The sequence below is a fragment of the Staurois parvus genome, unplaced genomic scaffold, assembly GCF_062004578.1.
Source record: "Staurois parvus isolate SC_StPar_1 unplaced genomic scaffold, SC_StPar_1.0 ptg000019l, whole genome shotgun sequence".
Taxonomy (NCBI): domain Eukaryota; kingdom Metazoa; phylum Chordata; class Amphibia; order Anura; family Ranidae; genus Staurois; species Staurois parvus.
The window spans coordinates 18,318,641-18,343,995 of NW_028317815.1; the positions used below are offsets into that span (position 1 = coordinate 18,318,641).

General features: G+C 40.4%; 1 protein-coding gene across 1 annotated transcript in view; it reads left to right on the forward strand.

Moving 5' to 3' along the window:
- ATXN7L1 (ataxin 7 like 1) overlaps window positions 1-25,355 on the forward strand; it is a 169,308-nt gene that overhangs the window by 99,864 nt on the left and 44,089 nt on the right. The window contains exons 4-5 of the mRNA XM_089685307.1: window positions 6,311-6,536; window positions 23,568-23,815. Of these exons, the coding sequence (XP_089541433.1) occupies window positions 6,311-6,536; window positions 23,568-23,815 (474 nt within the window). The remainder of the gene's footprint in view (window positions 1-6,310; window positions 6,537-23,567; window positions 23,816-25,355) is intronic.

Genomic DNA, 25,355 nt, shown 5'->3' on the forward strand with positions numbered 1-25,355 from the left:
GGAAGGGGGGAAGGCTATCTCCCGAGATTCTGTGGTGTCAATAAAATCTGTCAGTAGTGACTAATGCAGAGGAAAAAGGGAAGAAATAGAAATCACAGTTGGTGCTTTGGATTGAGGCTAGTACACATTATAGAAGGATATGCTTTGTTAATTATTAATTCCAGAGGATTACAGCCAAGAGAGAGCACTAGGAAAGCTTCATTCAGCAGCAAATGTGAGCAGACCACATGTACTCAAGCTGCTTGTTGGTTTAAACACTGCTCTTACACTTTGTCTGGCATTCCATCTGTCCTTTATTTCCCCATCTTTCCTATCTACAGACATGAGTCCTGGGAGCACGCTCCCTCTTATTTAAACTGAACATATTGAAAATGTTAATTTGTAAATGTAGGTTTAGTTATTTAAATCTGGCCCTCTTTTTAGTAGCTGAGGCCTACAGACTTTGTTAGGGACTAGATGACCCCCCCCCCCCCCTCCATCCTCATCCTCTACCATGGTACATCCTGATGCCCAGGGACAGCACCTTTGACTGGAAAGTGACAAACATTTGCTATTTTCATCTCTAAAGGGATTTTCCTTTGCCACATGTGTTACTTGTAACAGTAGCAGTGTAACCAAAGTATGGGGAATGCTGCTATCTCCCCTATCTCTGCATGATGATTATTTACTTATTTTTTTTTTTTTACACTAGCCTTTGGTAACAGGAAATAATTCACATTGTAATGTAAAAGATTAGGAAGATAACAACCACAAAAGCAAGATTTGTATTTTAGTTTCTGTCTGCATGATTTTAATCTAAACTGCCTTTTTATATTTTGTTTGTAACCCATTTGTGATTATATACTGTATGTTGGAGGGCGATCAGATGTGCGAGCAGGATCCAACTTTCTTCAAGTTTCAGGTTTGTCTGCTGGGGGCTTACTGACCTTGCATTCTTGGCCTGGCAAAGTATGTGTGCTTATTTTGTGAAGGCAGATTGGAGGAAAGCCTGTGGCTACTTCTGTATTGCCAGTTATAATAATAGGGATTGTGCCACTGGGAGTGATTGTGTGCTCCACCAAGATCCTCAGTTGCAGATTTCGGGCAGCATCTGTTGTTGTTGCCCATAAGCATGGGTTTTCTGCATGACCTGACCAACAATGGTTGAAAAATAATAATTACAAACACCTTAGAGGCATTTTTTAAAGCCATATTTAATTTACCATTGTATTTGTCAATAATTGTCACATAAAAGCTGGTGTGATAGTCAGATCAGATGATCCATCTATCAATATACCATTTAGCACAGTCATTCTGTAGTTATGGAAATCTCTAATCCCTTTGCAAGACTGAAAACTGAATACATTCCTAGTGAACCATTGAAGGTGTTACACTTTGAACATGGTATGAAAGATACATGATCTATTTTAAATGAATAATACAAAATTAATCTTACAGATAATCAGTAGATAGAATTGGTTTTTCAAGTGTTACTTTCTAGAAGTTCAAACCCATAATTAGGCCTTGTCGAACAAAGTAACACATTCATTGTACAACTGTCACTCTAGGCCAGTGCTTGACAACTTACTAAGTATAGAGGGGTACAGGTCCACTGTATGGGCAAAAAAATGTTTTGCCTGGAATTTCACTTTAAGCACTGCCATCTGTTACTTTTAAATACAGTTGGACTAAAGCTATTTTTTTCAGTTTTTCATTTAGTAGTCTGTTATCCTTTGTTACATTTATAAATCTTTGCAGCATTTGTGTGATCACTATTTTGCTGTAACAATAGTAGAAAACATTGATGTCTACGAACCAAAGGTTTGGTAGGAATATTGTTTGAGTCATTTATCAAACTGAATCTGAGCTGTCAGCTGCCCCAAACAACATGTCACATCCTCCTTTTCATTTTCGATATTGCACCGAAAGTATAAAAGGGAAATTTGTGACTATACAGTAAGTTATACAGACAGCTCTTTTCTCAGACACGGCAATAGGTGAGGTCCAGTATATTTTGCAAGGTTCTTTGCAAGTTCTCACAGTTACTTGTGTGGCTCCCTTCACTGTTTTCATGGCTGATCCTTGTCTGCCAGGTGCTATTTTCAGCATCTCATTTCATCTGAATTGGAAGAGCCTTCCATTTTTACAGATCAGTTTGTCATTAATGCAAGAGTGACAGGAGGGACCTTATAACTGCAAATAGTTAGCCATAGTGAATAAATCCATTCGGCTCAACCTGTCATTCTATTTACCCATCTCGCAGAGAGCTGTATAATCCGTTCATCATCAAGTACCACGAGTGGCTGACCTCTTAGCGTGTTTCTCTATGTACTTGTCAATCTAAGGTGATATCTGGCTGTGGATTGTGTGTGGTAATGAAGTTCATAGTGTGAAGAACATTTATATCTCAGCTGTACTCGCAGTATTATCCACTGTAAATAATTCATACCTTTACAGAGCTCTTATTTGAGGTAGTGCAAAACAGAGGTGCACCATGATTTAAAGGATAGTACCATGCAATTTTACAGAATACCTTAGTAAACTTTAATTTAATTACATGGCGTGCTGCTTGCTAGCTGAAAGTTATAACATGGCTTGTAGTGGGATTGGCTGATGTCTGATGTATAAGCTGCCGGGTAGGAAGGGTGGTACTTGGATTTGCTTTGGGAGGGAGAGAGCTCAGGCTGAACAGTATTGTGGAAAAGTTCACTAGTATTTAAAGTGGTATTAAACCAAAACCATATTACATTGCATCTTACCAATCAATAGATGTTGTTTTCTTTTCTTTGGCTCTTTTCCCTCCTTTTTCCCCCGGTGATCTGGCCAGTAATACTCCTTTGGTATTTGTGAAACAAAACTCTGGATGAGCACAGGAGGCACAACAGACAGCAGCATTGTCAGTCTGCGAGGCAGGTAGTGTTTAAATGTATTTTTAGACTTAAATACACAAACAAATAGAAGTCAAACTCCAGCTCACACTTCATAATCAGTTACAGCAAACAGATTTGTTTCATTTTGGGATTAAAGTTTTACATGAATACATAAAAGCTGATCATTTTAAGCACCCAAGTCAGTGTTAAGTGGTTTGTTTCATCCATGTAAGTGATACAATCTGCTGGGGAGCTTGCTTTTGAAAAACAAACTTACTAGCCAGATCACCACGTCAAAATAGAAAGAGCCTAAAAAAACGAAACTAATGCAGCCATCACATCTAAGAATTGGTAAGCTGCAATATAATGTTTGCTTTTGGGTTTAACACTGTGCTAAAGTGGGGGGAAAAAGCCTAACTACTCTTAAACACATTCCCTCCCTCCTCCTCCTGCCGATCTTGCATACTCTGTATAAAATAGATCTGTTTACTTACGTATTTTTATTCTGTCGTGCGATCCTGGAGATTTAGCTCCCCTGTATCAGTAAGCAGCTGCTGCCAGGGAGGGTGGGGAGCACCAACAAAGACTGGGCCATGGGAACCTATGGGTGACGTCTCGACTCTGAGAATTCAAAACTGTTGTAGAGCACTCCCTTACACAAGGGAGCTGCAGATTCATGTGACCATATTTAAAAAAAAGGGGGGGGAAGTATACAGATTTTGTTTTTATACAAAGTATGAGTGATGCACCAATATATCGGCCGCTAAAAATTATTGACCGGAACTAGGGTTATTGGCATTTTGCTAATAATGCCGACGTTTTTTTTTTGTTAAGGATAAGTTCACCTCTCATAATATGTTATACCCATATTCAGGGTGTAATGTTCTGAAAGGACCGCCCCCTGCTCCTCTGCTTTTGACAGCGGGGGATCTTCTCCTCCTCCTCCTGCTGGCTGTCAAAATTAAAAAAAAAAAAAAAAAAAAAACGCAACAAATGCATTTATCATTTTTTTTGTCAAAAAGTGCACTTATCCTTTAAAATATTGTGTACAAAAAAAAAAATATTGAAACCATTTATCATTTTCTTTCCACTTCACAATTATGTGCCACTTTCTGTTGCTCTATTACATAAAATCCCAATAAAATACATTTACATTTTGGCTGTAACATGACAAAATGTGGAAAATTTACATTACAGGCACTATATATACTATATATACATTCAATAAAAGTTATTTTACGTTACTGAATATATATAAAAATTATATATTTTTAAAAACTGTCCATATCGGTTTAGGTTTTCAGCCAGCTGCATCCTGAATTTTCAGTCCAGAATTTTTATTTTGGTGCACCACTACAAAGTATGCATTTTTTAGAGTAGTCAGTATTAGGCTTTACTACCAAAGTAAATTTAAAGGCAACACTTTTTTTTTGTTTTGGATAGAGTGGAGATGGATTAGAACACCGGTCAGCCTTTTATCACTGTCTGTGCTCCTGTTAAAGTGGTAGTGTCAAGGTCCTACCTTTTCCCAGAGATTATGTTACTCCATGTGCTGGCATCCATCTTGGATTTCTGCTGAGCATGGTGGGAAGCTTTTATGCCTTCAGGTCCCAGAGGGGTGCGGCTGAGTACATATAAGCCTGTGATCCGCACATGCTCTTTGCACTTGTGTCTTGTGTCTTTGTCTTGCTACAGCTCTGTGTATATGCTCGTGACGCTTCTGGTATTCTGACTCGGCTTGTGACTAAGACCATTCTCTGTGTTTTCCTTCGATCTGACCTTCCGTTGCTGAACCCGGCCCGTGACCTGTGATTCTCTGTCTACTGTTCTGTACTGTTTTGTCCTGTTGTTGTCGACTCGGCTTGCCTGACTACGCTATTATCATTCTCACCAGCTACACGCCATTGGCGGCGGCCATTACCGCAGCCGGGGTGTCTCGGGGGCCGCGACCTGGTTCCTGGCTGCGTCAAGTCCATCCCCACCATCAGGGGCCCTGGTGAAGGGCAGCCTGGGACTTAGACTCCGCGCCTTGAGGGACTTCGGTCTGTTGGTGGTGGTTGTCGTCAGCCAGTGCCTTACCCTGCCACTAGGCCTACCTGTCCGTTCCACAGCCCTGCCCTGACAGGTAGTAATGTAATTTTTTCATGTTTTACCTGCAGGTAAGCCTTTACTAAGGCTTACCTGTAGATACTGCAAAGATCTCAACATGCACCGTCTAGGAGATTTTTACTGCGATAGCACCAGTGATTTCATCGGCGCATGCGCGCTGCACTCTCAATGGATGGCATGCCATCCATTGAGCAAGCCGTGATGCAGCCTGAGACTCCGGTGTGCTTGCCAGTCAAACGGCCACAGCACGGGAACCCGGAAGGAAGACCAGGTGAAAATGGAAGCTCCGGAGAGCCATGACAGCACTCCGCTGGAGGGCTTAGTTTTCAGGTAAGTCTTTCATAATTTGCTAGTATGCGATGCATACTAGCAGATTATGGTCTTAACTTGCAGGGAGAAGAGGAGATTCACTCTTTTTATTTGTCCTGTTTACCATTATCTTCAAGATTGAAAGTAAAAGAAAATCCCAAATTTTGGGTTGTCACCAGAACAGTAATTGAGGGGAGATCTTCCAGCAGGGACACTAGTTCTTGTGACCCTGAAAACAACCAGGGATTTCCCACCATTTTGTATGGTTTTCCCCTCACTTTCTGTTTTGGTTTTGGGACTGGAAGTGAAAGATGGAAAAAAATTTGATAGGGTTTATAACCCTCCCTTACTTGCTAAAATGGGGAAAAAAAAGGTTTGACCTTTTTAGTTCTACCTTAAAGAGGCGTTTCGCCCTCCCCCTATTTGTTCTCTTTTCCTCCACTTACCTGATGCTGAGATGGCCACAGTTGAGATACTCACCCACACAGAGGATCCAGCATTGTCCTGTTGAGATCCTCTTTGCAGCCGCTTCCGGGTCCCAGGCCTGTGTGCTCCTTTGTGACGTCATCAAGAGTCTATGCCAGCTTTTCTGGGTTTTGGTGTAGCCTACCAGTGACGCACCGCTAGGCTTCCTCAGTTAGTGATTGGGGTGATGTGCGGGACTCCAGGTTCCTCCTGGATTATGAATGTCATATCCCAGGAGGTGCCGGGGGCACTGATGTCATGTCTAGGCAAATGACAGAGGATGGGGGGTGGACCCAAAACTTAAAAAAAAAAAAGAAACTATATGTGCAAAAGAGAGTGGGTGGGATGCAGAAGTGCCAAGTCAAACAAATGAGTGAAACTCTGCTTTAAGAGAGTAGACAGGGGGCTGGCTTGTGAGACTGCAGAATTGGGATGCATTGAAAAGTTGGCTGGATTACAAAATTACCTACATCATTTTACAAAAAATTACAAAAATGTGGATTTCATCTGTGGATTAACCTGTTTGTCTGGAGTAGACCTGTGAGCCACATTTTAAAATTATATTATCCTTTTTACAGAAAGAAGACACGGTTCAATGTGCAAACCTTCCCCATCTCCGGCTTCTCCTCCTTCCAACTCCAACAGAGCATCACACGTACAGATGAAACCGAAAACCTGTATCAGCAGCCATAACCCTGTCAGCAGTAACTCAAAGCCATTCAAAGCGCCCAAAGACAATCTACTTACCTCCAACAACAAACAACACACAGTGTTCTCTTCTAAAGTGTCAAGAGATAAACCATGGTGAGTACAAAAGAGAACACCAGTCATTAGGTATAGTTCATTACATATGCTTTGTTTCTAGGTACCCAGAATTTTCCTAATTCAAATTACTAGTTATTATAATTTGCCAGTTTAGTGTGGCCTCGGGTTATAATCATCTGTGGTTTTAGTGGGTCATATCACTCCAGAAAGAAGTACTCGTGCTATCTGTGCTTGCTAAAACCTTTAAGCTGATCATAGACACCAGGGAACACATACAAGCACAAAACAACCATCTTGCAATGTCTTTTTGACAGCTTCAAGCAAAAACAGAAATGCTTGGGTTGCACATTAGTTCCTGTTTAGGCTATGCAAGAGGGAAGACAAAAATGTGGTACACATGCTACAGATCTTTCTGGCACCAGCTAATCTGGAAGATAATGCTAAATTAAAAAGTAATAGGCTCATTAACACAGGCACAGAAGGCCATGGTTATGCAGCTGGGAAGCGCCCGGCAGTGGCACATGTTTGCGTATGGCCACCTGTGCAAATCAATGACAGACCGCAGTTGTACGTATGTTACTGCATATCCAAGCATTGGAATGCTTACAGGGAGACATTAGTAGCCCTGGATGCAAACTGTCTATATCAAGGGCCGCATGTCTTTGCATGTATGAAAATGCTTGTGACAGTGACATGAGTACAGCCACAACCTGTAATTGATTTGTACAGGCAGCTGTGCACATACGCCTTTACTGCTGTTTGGTCCTCTGTGCCTGTGTGAATGAGGCCTCGGAGGGATCTTCTTGGGTGTGTAGTGTGGCAATGGTGTTAATCACTACACTGGCTGAACTGAAGTGAAATGGTAAACATATACAGTTAGGTCCATATATATTTGGACACGGGCACAATTTTCATACTTTTGACTCTGTGTGCCACCAGAATAAATTAAAACGAAACAATCCAAATTAATTTGAAGTGCAGACTTTCAGCTTTAATTCAAGGGGTTGAACATAAATATCAAGTACAAACTTTAGGAACTGCAACCATTTTTATAAACAGTCCCTCCTTTTTCAGGGGCTCAAATGTAATTGGACAAATGAATATAATCATAAATAAAATGCTAATTTTTTAATGTTTTGTTGAGAAAACTCTACTGGCAATGACTGCCTGAAGTCTGGAACCAGTGGACATTACCAAAGACTGGGTTTCCTCTTTTCTAATGCTTTGCCAGGCTCTAACTGCAGCTGTCTTCAGTTGTTCTTTCTGGGTCTTTCTGCCTTTAGTTTTGCCATCAGCAAGTGAAATGCATGTTCAATTGGGTTGAGATCAGGTGATTGACTCTCCTTGAGCTCCTGGGTTGCTTTTGCAGTGTGTTTTGGATCATTGTCCATCTGTACTGTGAAGCACCATCCAATCAACTTTGCTGCATTTGGAGAATCTGGGCTGACCGTATATCTCTAAACACTGCAGAATTCATCCGGCTGCTTCTGTCACATCATCAATAAACACAAATGACCCAGTACCACTGGAAGCCGTGCATGCCCATTCCATCACACTGCCTCCACCATGTTTTACAGATGACGTTGTGTGCTTTGGATGATGAGCTGTTCCAAGCCTTCTCCACACTTTTTTCATTCTGGTACAGATTAGTCTTAGTTTCGTTCAAAGAATACTTTTCCAGAACTGGTCTGACTTTTTTTAGATATTTTTTGGCAAAGTCTAATCTGGCTTTTATATTCTTCAGGCTTATGAATGGTTTGGACCTTGTGGTGAACCCTCTGTATTTGCTCTTGTGAAGTCTTCTCTTGATTGTAGACTTTGACAATGATACACCCACCTCCTGGAGAGTGTCCTTCACTTGTTTGGATGTTGTGAATGGGTTTTTCTTTACCTTAGAGAGGATCCTATGATCATCCACCACTGTTGTCTTCCGTGGACGTCCATGCCTTTTTATGTTGCTGAGCTCACCAGTGAGTTCTTTCCTCAGAATGTACCAAACTATTGATTTGGCCACTCCTAATGTTGCTGCTATCTCTCTGATGGATATGTTTCGTTTTTGAAGCCTTACAGTGGCCTGTTTCACTTGCATGCTACTTTAAACGCATGATGTAGGGTCACAGCAATAGATTCCAAATGCAAATACCACACTTAGAATCAACTCCAGACCTTTTACCTGCTTAATTGATGAAGATATAATGAAGGAGTAGCCCACATCTGGCCATGAAACAGCTTTTGATTCAGTTGTCCAATTACTTTTGATCCCTTGAAAAGGGGGAATAGCTACTTTTAAGAGTTGTAATTCCTAAACCCTTCCTCCAATTTGCATGTTCATACCCTCAAATTAAACCTGAGAAGGTACAATTTCAGCCCATATCCATTATATAACTATAGCTTGAATATGTTTTGGTAAATACCTGAAAAAACTAAAATTGTGCCTGTGTCCAAATATATATGGACCTAACTGTATTGGCATGGTAAAGTTATGAGAAACACACAAGATTCTGCAAAAACAAGAAAGGCAGAGCACATCTGATTGTGTGCAGTAAAAGATAATGAAATGAACTTACAAAGTGCAAATACATTTTCAATATATCAGGTGTTCCAGTAATTTAGTCCTGGCCCCAGGCTCCGTCATATAAGTGAAGGTAAACAGGAGAGCTGGTGAATGAAAACCATTTAAGTGACAAACTACTTACTCAGTACTGCACCACCTATGCATTTCTGGCCATCTGCCTTTTCATTAGAGTCTAATGCAGGGGCAGATAACCCAAAATGCATTAGTGGCAGTAGTAATGAGTTGACTCCGGGATAGAGTTCTTCGGTTTGCAGTCCTCTTAGGGGATATGCAGCAAGCCACATTCCGAAGTTTCCTAAAACTACTACTGTTGAGCAGTTTACATTCACTAGCACTCCTTTGCTGGCATTGAGAAGATTGTCTGGATTTAGGACTTGGAACTCTGGATATGCTGATATGCCCTTGTACCCACAGATTTTTAATTGGCATTTTATTATTATTTTACAGTGAAGGAAATAAGTATTTGATCTCCTGCTGATTTTGAATGTTTGCCCACTTACAAAGAAATGATCAGTCGAAAAATTGAATGGTAGGTGTATTGTAACACTGAGAGACAGAATAGCAACAAAAAATTCAAAAGAAATGCATGTCTAACAAATTATGCACTGATATGCATGTTCATGAGGGAAATAAGTATTTGATCCCCTATCATTCAGCAGGATTTCTGGCTACCAGGTGTCTTTCATACAGGTAACAAGCTGAGATTAGAAGCAGTCTGTTAAAGGGAGTGCTGCTAATCTAATTGTGTTACCTGTATAAAAGACACCTGTCCACAGGAGCAATCAAACAATCAGATCCCAAACTTTCCACCATGGCAAGGACCAAAGAGCTGTCCAAGGATGTCAGAGACAATATTGTAGACCTACACAAGGCTGGACTGGGCTACCAAACTATCGCCAAGTAGCTTGGTGAGAAGGTGACAACAGTTGGTGCAATCATTCGCAAATGGAAGAAACACAAAACAACTGTCAGTCTCCCTAGGTCTGGTGCACCATGCAAGATCTCACCTCGTGGAGTGTCAATGATCATTGAGAACAGTAAGGAATCATCCCAGAACTACACGTGAGGATCTTGTCAATGATTTCCAGGCAGCTGGGACCACAGTCACCAAGAAAACAATTGGTAACACACTATGCCGACAAGGATTGAAATCCTGCAGTGCCCTTAAGGTCCCTCTGCTCAAGAAAGCACATATCCAGGCCTGTCTGAAGTTTGCCACTGAACATCTGAATGATGCAGAGGAGGACTGGTTGAAAGTGTTGTGGTCAGATGAGACCAAAATCGAGTTCTTTGGCATCAACTCAACTTGCCGTGTTTGGAGGAGGAGTGCTGCCTATGACCTCAACACCATCCCAACTGTCAAACATGGTGATGCAAACATTCTGCTTTGGGGGTGTTTTTTTTGCTAAGGGGACAGGACAACTGCACCACATCAAAGGGACGATGGATGGGGCAATGTACCGTCAAATCTTGGGTGAGAACCTTCTTCCCTCAGCCAGGGCATAGAAAGTGGGTCGTGGATGGGTGTTCCAGCATGACAATGACCCAAAACACACGGCCAAGGCAACAAAGGAGTGGCTCAGGAAGAAGCACATTAAGGTCATGGAGTGGCCTAGCCAGTCTCCTAACCTTAATCCGATTGAAAATATGTGGAGGGAGCTGAGAGTTCGAGTTGCCAAACGTCAGCCACCAAACCTTAATGACTTGGAGAGGATCTGCCAAGAGGAGTGGGCCAAAATCCGTCCTGAGATGTGTGCAAACCTGGTGGCCAACTGCAGGAAACATCTGACCTCTGTGATTGCCAACAAGGGATTTGCCACCAAGTACTAAGTCATGTTTTGTGAAGGGGATCAAATACTTATTTCCCTCATGAACATGCAAATCAGTGCATAATTTGTTAGACATGCATTTCTTTTGAATTTTTTGTTGCTATTCTGTCTGTGTTACAATACACTTACCATTCAATTTTTAGACTGATCATTTCTTTGTGAGTGGGCAAACATTCAAAATCAGCAGGGGATCAAATACTTATTTCCTTCACTGTATATGGTATCAATTAAAAAGAATTGCTGTACAATCAGCTATCAGCTGTACTATACTTTGTTTTTTTATTACATGCTCTACCTTTCTCTTCCATAAAACGGAACTAAAACCTCTTATCCGTTTCAGCCAAGGAGGTGCCATCTTGGCCTCTGTTTGACCTACAGATGCCATGGTGCTGCACATGTGATCAATTATGAGACCAGCCATTAGAGCCTCGGTTCACATATATGCATATTTTAATGCATTTTTGTTGGAAGAAAACATGTTTTTCTATGGAGGGTGTTCAGATATGTGTGGGTGACCAGGAGAAGGGTCCTGTGTGTTTTTCAGAGTCTGCAATGCGATTTTGAAATATAAAGAGTTCAATGAGCAGTGAAATTACCAATACGTTTTTGAGGGTGATAGAAAATCACATCAAAAAATGCATAGCTGTTCAAATAAACTGCATGTGATTCACAGGGAAGAATAGCACTACCAAAACAGAGTGATTTCACTAAGCATATATGTGAACTGGGGCGATCGTTTGACAGTTTGGTTAAAAGCCCAAGCCAATGTGACAGTTATTTTTCCCACATGCTGGGAATGTAACTGCTTCTTTTAAACTGGTAAATCGATGGGTTTAGTTGCACTTTGAGATTGACATTATGCAACAATACAGTATTAAAGTGGTTGTAAACCTTGGTAATGAATTCTGAACAGAGCACAGCTATCTGTACTCCTCTGTGATTAAGCCCTGGTCGGCGGGGTTAAAATGTTTCTCTCTGGCACCATACATGAGATACATTTGGGGGGAAGAGCTCAGCAGACAGCTTTTCTATTCACAACATAGCTCCTGTGTGCTGTGTGGAGGGAGGGTGGTGTACCTTTTCTCCAATCAGCTCTAACTGCAGCTCCCTGCCCCCTCCTCTGTGATACTGAGAAATGCAAAAGGATTTTACCTAAAATCTGCACTTTTAAAGGGATGTAAAAAAAGAAGACTTCAAATAAACAAGTAAAACAAATGTAGAAGGGTTAGTTTCACCTCTGTGTATCATCTGAGGCTATTCACTTCACTGGGTATGAGAGAGTTTACAGCCACTTTAACACAAATGTTGGACAGGTCTGGTCCCCTGTGCACACTTTTTCCTTTTTTTCAGTTTTAAATAAATTGCCTTCCACTAAAATGCCATATATATTTGCCATATATATTTGATTGCAGTAGGTTGCCACACTTTACAGGTGCCCACTTTGGCTGACTCACAATTAGAGTTGCTGATCTAAGGATTGGTACCTAGATTTTGAATTATTACTACTTTTAGTTTAGTACACCAAAAAAAAAATCCATCTCTCTACAAAGGACCATTCCCATTAGTTTTCAATACCCAAGAAACTGTAAGCTGTACATGCAAGGCATGTATTCTTAAGTTATAGGTTTGGAGCTATTGTATGACTTTTATTATCAGCTGAGCATGTGAAAGGTAAAATATAGGGGGATTGTCTGTCCAAACATCCATGCCTGTAAGGATTTTGTTGATGACAAGTTGACTGTGCTAGTGAGTATTTTAATATATGCTCCACATTGCAGTAAGAATTAATGTGATGTGACGTATGATTTAGATTCCTGCTAGAATTCGCTCTTTTATTTTAGACTTCCTGTCCAACTCAGTATTTGTAGTAGCTGACTCCTTATCATCCTTTCAGTTCAAGAGCAGTGACTTTCTTGATGACTAATTACCCACTATACGCAAGGAGCACTCTTCAGAAAAGTGGAAAATGAACTGTGCATAAAGAGAGCTGACTTCTAGATTATAAAATTAAAAAGCAAAGATGAACAAAGCTTTACAGACTGTGCTGCAAAACGTGGTCACAAGGATTTGCATGATAAAGATACAGGGGTCAATGGAAGCCATTTTCAAAGCTTCCAAAAGAGACAGTCTCTTTTAGCCACTTGGCAAAATATTTTACACTAAACCGCATTTGACCCTCATGAAAAATAAAACATTACTGAGATTTAGGGAGGCACCCATTGCTGACTGCTACCCCTGAAAATGTTAGTTCCCCTGATATCATGGTGATCCTCTGCTTAAAGCGGTTGTAAAGGTTCAAGGTTTTTTTGCCTGCATGCATTCTATGTAAAAAAAAAACACCTGTATGCAGCATCTCCCTCCCCCCCCCAATACTTACCTGAGCCCCATTGCAATCCAGCGATGTGCACAAGAGCCTCGACTCTGAGGACTCTCCCTCTTCTTTGGCTGAGACAGCCGGTGAGTCAGTCACAGCCAGTGAGTGGATTACGAGAGAGAGAGAGGGTGAACCGCAGCTCTCTGTGTAAATGGACATGCAGAGCAGAAGCTCGGGAGCCCCCATAACAAGCTGCTTGCTCTGGGGGCACATAGCAGGAGGGAGGGGCCAGGAGCACCAATGGGGGACCCGAGAAAAGGCGGATTTGGGATGCTCTGTGCAAAACCATTACACAGAGCAGCCCGCATGTATGTTTCAGGTCAGTGACTGAGAAAGGCTTACAGCTAAACACTGCCAGATAACTAGCATTTTCAGAAAGAGGTTAGCAATGGCAGCTGGCATATTTTTTCAGTACAGGTCTGTATATTCTGGAAAAATGGAGTGTTAATATGTATATTAACAATTTTCTTTTTAAACCTTCCCTTCTATTGCTTAAAGGACAAGTTCACCTTTTAACAAAAAAAAAATAAATGCACATTTATTTGCAAGTAAAAAATTTACAAAAATGTGCATTTACTATTTTTTGTTTTGAGAGCCTACAAAGCATTGCACCGGCGATCAGGAGATCGCTTGTGCCATGCAGGACTCCTGCAGACCTGTCACTGTATCTGTGTGCTCGTACCTCGTATGGGCAAGCAGATATACACTGACAGGAAGAATCCATGAACTACCACAGCGCTCAACAGCACCATGGTAGTTCATTGAGAACTCCAAGCCAACCGCTGCAAAGGCTGTCAGAACTTGGAGTGTTCCCATTCACAGATTACTGTGAACGAGTGACGCTGCTGGTTGGGCGGAACCCCACATGGTCATGTTTTATTTTTTTTTAAAGGGTGCCCCGCTAGCTGTCACAATGGGGGAGCGGTGGACGGTCCTTTAGTAACATGTTACACCCTGAATATAGGTGTAACATGTTATGAAATGTGAACTTATCCTTTCAACGTCACTTGAAAAATAGACTTTTAAGTTGAGTGTCCTTTCCTATGTCATCATAAATATCCCCAGTAGCTGTTTCCCATGTAACTGTTGTAGTCTGTTTGATGCACAGAGGTGGTTCCCCTACGGAAATTTGTTAACTACATTAAACAAAGGAATTGCCCGTGTAGTAATCTAGTCTCTTCCTTTCGGCATCTTTTAATCTATATTTATCTGTTTGGTCTTAGTGTGGTTGCTCAGTTACATATAAACCCAATTTGTCAATAAGGGAATTGGCACTTCCTACTGTAGCAGATCATATTCCCGTATGTTCAGAAGAGGCTGACATTAGATGGATTCGTTAATCATGCCGGTAATGGGTACTGCCGGCTCCAAATTCCGTATAACAACAAATAGCTGTATGGGTTTTGTAGAGGACAGGGGATGTGGTGCAAAGTGCAGTATCCCTTAACAGCCAATTAATTTTCAGATTCCTGAACATAACCGTAAAATAGTGGTACCACTAGCGCACCAACTCCTTAATGAACTGAGATGGGGTTGTTTATTTTCAGTATGTTATTTATCTAGTGCTGATGTATTGTGTAATGCTCTACAGAGTACACAGATTTTCAGTTCTTGAAAGTATAACTAAAGGCAAAACTTTTTTTTTTTTTTTTTTTAGATTTGGATAGAGTGCAGAGGGCTTAGATCCCTTGTCAGTTTGTACTGCTGTCTGTGCCCCCTTTAGGGTGATTCACCCTCTTTATTTTTCCTGCTTACCATTATCATGCAGCCTGGGTTCACATACATGTGGTGCGGTATATCGCATGTGATTCGCACAGGAACCGCACCGCATTCCTGTGCAAATCACATGAGATTTGTGTACGGTGCAATTGGAGCCATACATTTTGTATGGCTCTAATCACACCACACACGCACCAAAAACGTACAGGACCCTTTTTTGGGTCCGCACTAGAATCGGATCGCATGGGTATTCATACCTATGCGATCCGATTCTGCACATCGCACCGCGTTTTGTGGACCGCTTTCGGGGTGTTGTTAACTTAACATACACAACCGCAGCAGTTCGCATGAATGGGCTGCAATTCTGATGCAGTGCGGAATTCGCACAGAAAACGCTGCAAATCCCGGACAGCATCAGTGTGAACCGGGGCTCAAAGGGAAAGTAAAAGAGAATCTCAGGTTTTGGTTTCTCCACAGAAAAGTAATAGAGGAGAAATCTTTCAATGGGCACACTAGTTCTGGTGACCTGGGGTTCCCCAAGGACTTCCCTTAATTTGCAGGGATTTCCTCTTACCTGCTGTTTGGCTATGGGACAGGAAGTGAAGGGAAATCTCCCCAATGGGACACAGATGGCTAAATGTAAACCAACAGTAGTTATAACCCTCCCTTGCTCAATCCAAAATAAAAAAAGTAGTTTTGCTACACACAGAAGGTTTTTACCTTTATGAATAGAATGCATGAAGGTAAAAAACCTTGAGACTTTAGAACCACTTTAATGGTTTCTATTGCAGTCAAAGTAGCCATGTATGAATAAATTATATATATATATATATATATATATATATATATATATATATATATATATATATATATACACAGTGGGGATTGAAAGTTTGGGCACCCCAGCTAAAAATTTGTATTAATGTGCATAAAGAAGCCAAGGAAAGATGGAAAAATCTCCAAAAGGCATCAAATTACAGATTAGACATTCTTATAATATGTCAACAAAAGTTAGATTTTATTTCCATCATTTACACTTTCAAAATAACAGAAAACAAAAAAATGGCGTCTGCAAAAGTTTGGGCACCCTGCAGAATTTATAGCATGCACTGCCCCCTTTGCCAAGCTGAGACCTGCCAGTGTCATGGATTGTTACCAATCATCGTCTGGGAAGACCAGGAGATGTCAATCTCAAAGGTTTTAAATGCCCAGACTCATCTGACCTTGCCCCAACAATCAGCACCATGGGTTCTTCTAAGCAGTTGTCTAGAAAACTGAAACATAAAATAGTTGACGCTCACAAAGCTGGAGAAGGCTATAAGAAGATAGCAAAGCGTTTTCAGATGTTAATATCCTCTGTTCGGAATGTAATTAAGAAATGGCAGTCATCAGGAACAGTGGAAGTTAAAGCAAGATCTGGAAGACCAAGAAAAATATCAGACAGAACAGCTCGCAGGATTGTGAGAAAAACAATTCAAAACCCACGTTTGACTGCACGATCCCTCCAGAAAGATCTGGCAGACACTGGAGTTGTGGTACACTATTCCACTATAAAGAGATACTTGTACAAATATGGTCTTCATGGAAGAGTCATCAGAAGAAAACCTCTTCTACGTCCTCACCACAAAAATCATCGTTTGAACTTTGCAAATGAACATATAGACAAGCCTGATGCATTTTGGAAACAAGTTCTGTGGACCGATGAAGTTAAAATTGAACTTTTTGGCCGGAATGAGCAAAGGTACGTTTGGAGAAGAAGGGGCACAGAATTGAATGAAAAGAACCTCTGTCCAACTGTTAAGCATGGGGTTGGATCAATCATGCTTTGGGGTTGTGTTGCAGCCAGTGGCACAGGGAACATCTCACGAGTAGAAGGAAAAATGGATTCAATAAAATTTCAGCACATTTTGGATGGTAACTTGATGCCATCTGTGAAAAAGCTGAAGTTAAAGAGAGGATGGCTTCTACAAATGGATAATGATCCTAAACACACCTCGAAATCCACGGGGGATTACATCAAGAGGCGTAAACTGAAGGTTTTGCCATGGCCTTCACAATCTCCTGACCTCAACATAATTGAAAATCTATGGATAGACCTTAAAAGAGCAGTGTGTGACAGACAGCCCAGAAATCTCAAAGAACTGGAAGACTTTTGTAAGGAAGAATGGGCAAAGATACCTCAAACAAGAATTGAAAGACTCTTGGCTGGCTACAAAAAGCGTTTACAAGCTGTGATACTTGCCAAAGGGGGCAGTACAAGATATTAACTCTGCAGGGTGCCCAAACTTTTGCAGACGCCATTTTTTTGTTTTCTGTTATTTTGAAAGTGTAAATGATGGAAATGAAATCTAACTTTTGTTGACATATTATAAGAATGTCTAATCTGTAATGTGATGCCTTTTGGAGATTTTTCCATCTTTCCTTGGCTTCTTTATGCACATTAATACAAATTTTTAGCTGGGGTGCCCAAACTTTCGATCCCCACTGTATATATATATATATATATATTTTTTTATTATTATTATTTATTTCAGCCTGCAGGTACTGAGCGAAAAAAAAACACTGACCATTTCTCCATCCACACTATAAATTGCAGATGAACTAATCTCCTACAAGCCATCAAAATACCCCAAAACTTCCAGCAGGCTCCTTCAACAAAAATTGTGGGAATGACCAACTTTTGTTGAAAGGATCATGGACAGCTGGGTCACACACTGAGGGAATTTTTGTCTGCTTCTTCAAGAACTGTCTGAAATTTGTACAGCATATGGCCGGCTTTACGTAGTAGGGCAATTTTAAAGAAAGTGATTGAGGGAGAAACCTAGGACAGAAGGAAACCCACATAGATGAAAAAAGAATGTAAACTCTTAAAGTGTTACTAAAGGCAGATTTTTTTTTTTTAAGTTTTGAATAGAGCAGAGGGTTTTATTGCTAACTGTGCCCTTAGGGAGAGTCACCCTCTCTGGTAGTCCTGTTTACCATTATCAAAAATGAAAGTAAATGAAAATGCCCAATTTTGGTTTGACATCAGAACAGCAATACATAAGAGATCTTCTAATGGGAATTCCCTCACTTTGGAGGGATATCCTCTCACTCCCTGTTTTGGCTGCAGGACAGGAAGTGAAGCGAAATTTCTACAGACACAGATGCAACAAGAGAAAAAAAACTGACGGGGGTTATAACCCTTCCTTACGCTAGCCAGAATGAAAAACAAGTTTTGCCTTTAGTGACACTTTAAAATTATTTTCCAGAATTCAAACGCAGGTCTGAGAGCAGCAAGTTAAGGGTGCTGTTTGTCAAAATTACACTTTCACTGATACCTCAGCAAGCATGGGCTTGTATTTCACATATCCCTAGGCATCTTGTTATAAGCACTGATACCATCAGCTGAATCTTATTCATGGCTCCTGAAAAAAGTATGATCCATCATCTCTTAAAGCGGTATTAAACCCAAAAACAAACATTTTATTTATTAAAGCTTACTGATTCTTAGGTGCGGAGACTGCATTTGTTTTATTTTTAAGCTTTTTTTCCCTCTATGTTAACCTGGTAAAGCAGCCAGTACTACATTTCCTGTCTTAAGCTGGCCATACGCGTATAGATTTACGTTAGAGAATTTTCGTTTCAAGAATATTTGTTTGATTTTCTAATAGTTAGCGGGGTCAAATCGATGTTTGTTTTCGACCGCAGTGACAGGAATATTAGAAGGGGTGGGGAAGGAAACTTTCCTTGATCAAACAAATTTTCGGTAGTATATATGGTTATCGTTCAGAAATTACATTCATTTTAAATTCGAATGTTAAAAGCAAAAGACAATTTTCGGACGACATTCGTCCATTCACCGAATGTTCAAAGAATTTTCGTACAAATTTTTTCGTCCAAAAATCTACACGTGTATGGCCAGCTTTAGTGTGTCTCTACTCTGGAAGGAAAATCAATGGAGACACAGATGGACAGCAGTTTTGTCAATCTGGGGTAGGGTAGTGTTAGATACCAGATTTAGATGAGGCTTGATAAACAAATTAAAATGGAACTAAAATCTCTCAATCAACATTAACTATTTTTAATACTTACAGTGGCTATAAAAAAAACCTACACACCCCTGTTAAAACGTCAGGTTTCTGTAATGTAAAAAAATGAAACAAAGATAAATAATTTCAGAACGTTTTCCACCGTTATTGTAACCTATAAACTATACAACTCAGTTGAACAACAAACTGTAATCTTTTAGGTAAAGGGAAGTAAAAATAAAAAACTAAAATAATATGGTTGCATAAGTGTGCACACCCTTAAACTAATACTTTGTTGAAGCACTTTTTAATTTTATTCCAGCACTCAGTCTTTGGGTATTAGTTTATCAGCATGGCACATCTTGATTTGGCAATATTTGGCCACTCTTCCTTGCAAAAATACTCCAAACCTGTCAGATTGTGAGGGCATCTGCTATGCACTGCCCTCTTCAGATCACCCCACAGATTTTCCATCGGATTCAGATCTGGGCTCTGGCTGGGCCGTTTCAAAACTGTAATCTTCTTCTGGTGAAGCCATTCCTTTGTTGATTTGGATGTATGCTTTGGGTCGTTGTCATGCTGACAGATGAAGTTCCTCTTCATGTTCAGCTTTCTAGCACATGCCTGAAGGTTTTGTGCCAATATTGACTGGTATTTGGAACTGTTCATAATTCCCTCTACCTTACCTAAGGCCCCAGTTCCAGCTTAAGAAAAACAGCCCCAAAGCATGAAGCTGCTACCACCATGCTTCACTGTGGATATGGTGTTCTTTTGGTGATGTGCAGTGTTGTTTTTGCACCAAACATATCTTTTGGAATTATGGCCAAAAAGTTCAACTTTGGTTTCATCAGACCAGAACACATTTTCCCACATGCTTTTGGGAGACTTCAATTGTATTTTTGCAAAATTTAGCTGGGCTTGGATGTTTTTCTTCATAAGAAAAGGCTTCCGTCTTGCCACTCTACTCCACAGCCCAGACATATGAAGAATACAGGAGATTATTGCCACACAGCCAGTACTTGCCAGATATACCTGCAGCTCCATAAATGTTGCTGTCGGCCTCTTGGCAGCCTCCCAGACCAGTTTTCTTCTCGTCTTTTCATCTGTTTTAGAGGAACGTCCAGTTCTTGGTAATGTCACTGTTGCGCCATATTTTCTCCACTTGATGATGACTGTCTTCACTGTGTTCCATGGTATATCTGATGCCTTGGAAATTCTTTTGCACCCTTCTCCTGACTGACACCTTTTAACAACGAGATCACTATGAGGCTTTGGAAGATCTCTGCGGACCATGGCTTTTGCTGTAGGACTAAGAAAATGTCAGGAAAGACCTACGAGAACAGCTGAACTTTATTTGGGGTTAATCAGAGGCAGTTTAAATGATGACAGGTGTGTACTGATTCCCATTTAACATGATTTTTTAATGTGATTGCTTAATTCTGAACACGGCTACATCCACAGTTATAAGAGGGTGTGCACACTTATGCAACCACATTATTTTAGTTTTTTATGTTTATTCTCCCCCATAAAAGATTTCAGTTTGTTGTTCAACTGAGTTGTACAGTTTATAGGTTACATTAAAGGTGGAAAAAGTTCTGAAATTATTTATCTTTGTCTCATTTTTTTACATCACAGAAACCTGACATTTTAACAGGGGTGTGTAGACTTTTTATGTCCACTGTATGCTGCTAGCATCAGTACCATAAACAGATTGGAAGGTTGTTTTTTTTTTTTTTCTTGCTTGTTTTAAACTTTTTCTTTTCTTTTACATGTCTTCAGTTGCTTCCTGGTGTCTGGCCTAGGGCAAAAGGATGTCATACATTCTATCAGCCTTCATGGCCATTTTTTGTCTTTCATCTAGAGGAGGAGAAGATGAGCTTTCTCCGCTAAGCATACCCTCATGTTTTCATGCCTGAGCTAAGGGTAGATGGATTCCAGGAAGTAAATGCTACATAAATCATCTGTCCTTACGCAAGACAGCTGCGGCTATAAATTCTAGGGGGGGTTGTTTTTCAAAGTGATTTCTCAACAAAATAAAGCATTGAGACATGGATGGATGGGCAAGTTTGCTTTGAATATTAATAAATGAATTAAACAGCATTTTGGAAAAAAAAAACGTGAAATCGAAAAAAAAAAAATGGAGTTTCTGCTGCTCAGATATAGTTAAAGCGGATCCCCCCCCCCCCCCCCTATATATATGGATAGATGGTAAACGCACATACTGACCTGCCTATAATTTGGAGGTCACAACTGTTGGTGAGTGCAGGTTTGATGGTTGGAGGCGAACATGGTGATCATCTCTTTGGATATTAGGAAGAGGATTAACACAGTTTTACTCACAAGTAATGTGGGGATTATTTAGGACATTTACATTATATTATGATTATCACTGTTTGGAATAGTTTTGTAAGCGCTGCTTTTTATGAATTTATGTGATTAGTGTATGATAATTTGTGCAGCTGTTGCACTGAGATTTGCATATTAAGAGTGTGCAGTGTTTTGGGCGTGCATTGTAACATCACAGCTAAAGCTTGCAGAGTCTTCAATGTGTTGCCCTTGATGTCTCCATAAAGAGTACCTGTCACTGCCCAAAGCTATCACATAGAAGGCCTGTGAAAGGTTAAATAATTATTCTACTTTTGTAAAGTTAATTATTTTTTGAAAAGTAAAAAAAAAAAATTCAAAAAATTTTAAATCACCTAACCCCCTACCATAACATCAAAATGTACATACTGTAGTTCACCACTTCACATGAAGTTTTGAGTGTTAACATATTTGGTGTCTATTTACTCAACACGATAATCTTTTATATTTTACCGAAAAATTGGGTATCGTATTGTGTTTGTGTGGACTAACATTCATTTTAGTGTATTTTTTCTTGAATATTTGTTTTTGATAAACAACTGCACAAATATCATGTGACATTAAAAAAATTTCAACAGTGACCATCTTATTCTCCATGGCCTGTGCTTTGAAAAATATCTAAAGCTTGGGGGTGCTAAGTAATTTTCCTAGTGGACGTGACGTTGGAACGTTCCTCCCAGCTGTCGGCTGTGTTGATCGCAGTACAGGAGGTTCGTCCCTTGGTTTTTCCCTTGTGGATGTGGCATTTTAGAGGCTGTCATTGCTGGTGTCGGCTAGACACCTTCTTTGTGAGTGCAATACTTTATTAATAAAATATTACTGGTTTTAAACGTACTGCACCATCATATCTCTTCTTATTCCTCGAGCTTTGCCCATGTTATTGGAAGATCATTTGCTGCTTAGCTGTTCCATATGTGCTGCCTAGCTGTTCCATATGTGCTGATTGGATCACTATTGGTTGCTGTTCCTCTACTGGGATATCCTGCAGATCATCGCTCCCAGAGCAAAATGCTATCATGCTGGTTTATAATATAATCAGCATATAGCTCTGGTGAGTGTATTCATTTCATCTGGTGTCGGATTTGCACATGGGTGTTTGTTTTCAAGATTGACATTAAGTTGATATTGGACTATCACTGTTATGGTGGCTGGACTTATGTTTATATTTATGAATTCATTTATTTTTATTATTTATCCTTGCATGTTTTGTGAATAATTAGCGCACTTTTTATTTGTACCCATTTTACTTTTTTGGTTAGAGGTGCTGCTTATTATTTGATTTATTTTGCATTTTCTGCGGCGCTTCTTATATCTGCTACAATTTTCTAGTAAAAACTGATTTTAATGTGTGTAAAAAATAAAAAAAAATGCAAGGGAGGGTTATAACATACCCTGTCAAGTTCCCCACCTCTGGTCCCATTCGGGAGGTTTCCCTTCACTTCCTGTCCCATAGCCAAAATAGGAAGTGAGAGGAAATCCCTCAAAAGTTAGGGAATCCTGGGGTGTCACCAGGGAGATCACCAATACTAGTGTCCACATTGGAAGATTTTCCCTCTATTCCTGTTCTGGTAACTACTCAAAATTTAGGATTTTCCTTCTCTTTCACTTTTCGTGACAACAGTGAACAGGACACCTAGAGAAGGTGAATCACCCTAACAAAAGCACAGACGTCAATAAAAACGTGTCAGGTGTTATTGCTTACCACTCTATCCAAAACTTGAAAAAAAAGTTGTCTTTAGTTACACTTTAAGTATTGTGAGTCTTATTAAGTAAATCTATTTAATACACGCCTATTGCTCTTATAATACATTTGTCGATTTCTTTAAGCCTTTCTTACCCATTAATATTATCTATCATTCTTTTTTTTTTCTCAAGCTGTGGTTTTACAGAGTGCGTTTTTGCCAACACCTGTATGTTGTGTATGCTACAACTGCTATGAAGCCCAACTGACTTTTCACTTGAGTTCCTGTATGACCACAAGTTTTGTTATCCTGATGATTTCTCTGAACCATAGAAACCTGTGGGGTTATGATAAAGAATTATACATTATTTCCAGCAAGAAACCGTCATGTTTGACTGATATCAGTTATGTTCACCTCTTTCCACAAAGTGCATTTGCGGTGCCTTTTCTTATAGGTTGGGGCATTATTTTGATGCTTTGTGATCACCTCTAAGTAACATAACAATTCTGTTTTCCAGTGGCCCTGTTCCTGTTGTGAGCCTCGAGAAAATCCCAAATCTTGTGAAAACAGATGGTGCCAATGTTAAAATGAATTCAACCACCACAGCAACGTCTTCAACGTCCTCACTAACAAAACAGTCTGTGGTACCAAAACCTGTGCCACCGTCACCTGAAAAGATACTGAATGGGAAAGGACTCAATACTCTAGATAAAAAGCATCAAAATGGTACCAAAAACAGTAATAAGCCTTATAAGAGACTTTCTGGTAAGTGTCTTATTTTATTATGTATATTTTTTTGTGTCATCGGTTTGGGAAAAATAACAGGCTTTCTATATCAGAAGTCATATAGAAATGGGATTTTATGAAAATAGCTGAACTGGATGAGCTAACCTGTGATTGTATAGAAATTCCACAATGTAATTTGATTTGCAAGTACAAAACGATGGCAGTCAGTTGACTTCTTGAATTAGCAGCAGCTTATGTTCACAAAGTTACATAGTTGGTAGGGCTGAATAAAGACACCAGTCCATCAAGTTCAACTGGTGTGGGTGACCATATGTATATACACTCACCAGCTACTTTATTAGGTACCCCTTGCTAGTACCGGGTTGGACCCCCTTTTGCCTTCAGAAATGCCTTAATTCTTTATTCTAGCCTTAGAACCATTGGCGGAAGCCATTCGTATGAATCATGATATTAAGGGGATTGAGGTGGCAGGCTCCCAACATAAATTGTCTCTGTTTGCAGACGATATACTATTGTCAATTTCGAATCCGGGGGTTACTCTGCCTAATTTACTCGCGGTTCTTGATTCCTTTGCAATTCTTTCGGGTCTTCACGTTAACCCCGCCAAATCGAAAGCTATGTCGATTACCCTCCCACCATCACTTTTGACGACTTTGAAGCAAACGTTTCCTTTTCAATGGCATTCGGCCCTACCATATTTAGGAATTAAGCTCACCCCGACATATGACGGACTGTACCAGGCTAATTTTCCCACTGTTTTTCAGGAGCTGACCGAACTCTTGACCTCCTGGTCTCATTTCCCGCTTTCATGGTTTCGGCAGAATTAATGTGATCCGTATGACCTATCTTCCTAAACTACTGTACTTATTTCGGGTATTACCAGTTCCTGTACCTTCGCATATATTGCGTATTCATCAGCGAAAACTTTTGTCCTTTATTTGGAGTTCTTCCCGGCCCAGAATTAGTAAACATATTTTGTTCGCGCGAAGGAGTGAAGGTGGGTTATCTGTCCCAAATCTCCAGTCTTACTATCTGGCGGCTAATATTGCCCCTTTGGCTCATATCCATGCTTCTCATCACTTTCCCTTGTGGGCTGTCATGGATATGATGGACTCCCACCCGATACCGCTCTCCTCCTTGCCATGGCTTCCTACTTCTAAACGTCCATCTACCCTTAGCCCGACGCTGACGCTTTCGCTCCATCTCTGGGATTCTATCAAATATTCCGCCGGCCTTATTTCTGCTCACCTGCCGCTGTTACGTCTATTGCATAACCCGTTATTCCCTCCAGGCCGGGACAACCCCAGGCAGTTTGCCTGGTGGCAGACGCATGGTTTTTACGATGTACATTCACTTCTATCTCCCATTCGAATACTTTCCTTTGAAACTCTGCGCTCTTCTTATAATATTCCTCTGCGGGAACACTTTGGTTATCTTCAACTTCGTCACTTTGTTAATACACTAATACGCACGCATTCGGGACCTTATCATCTGTCCCCCTTTGACAGCCAGTGCAGACACAGACCCCATGCTCCGGGTTTGATTTCCCTGATTTACT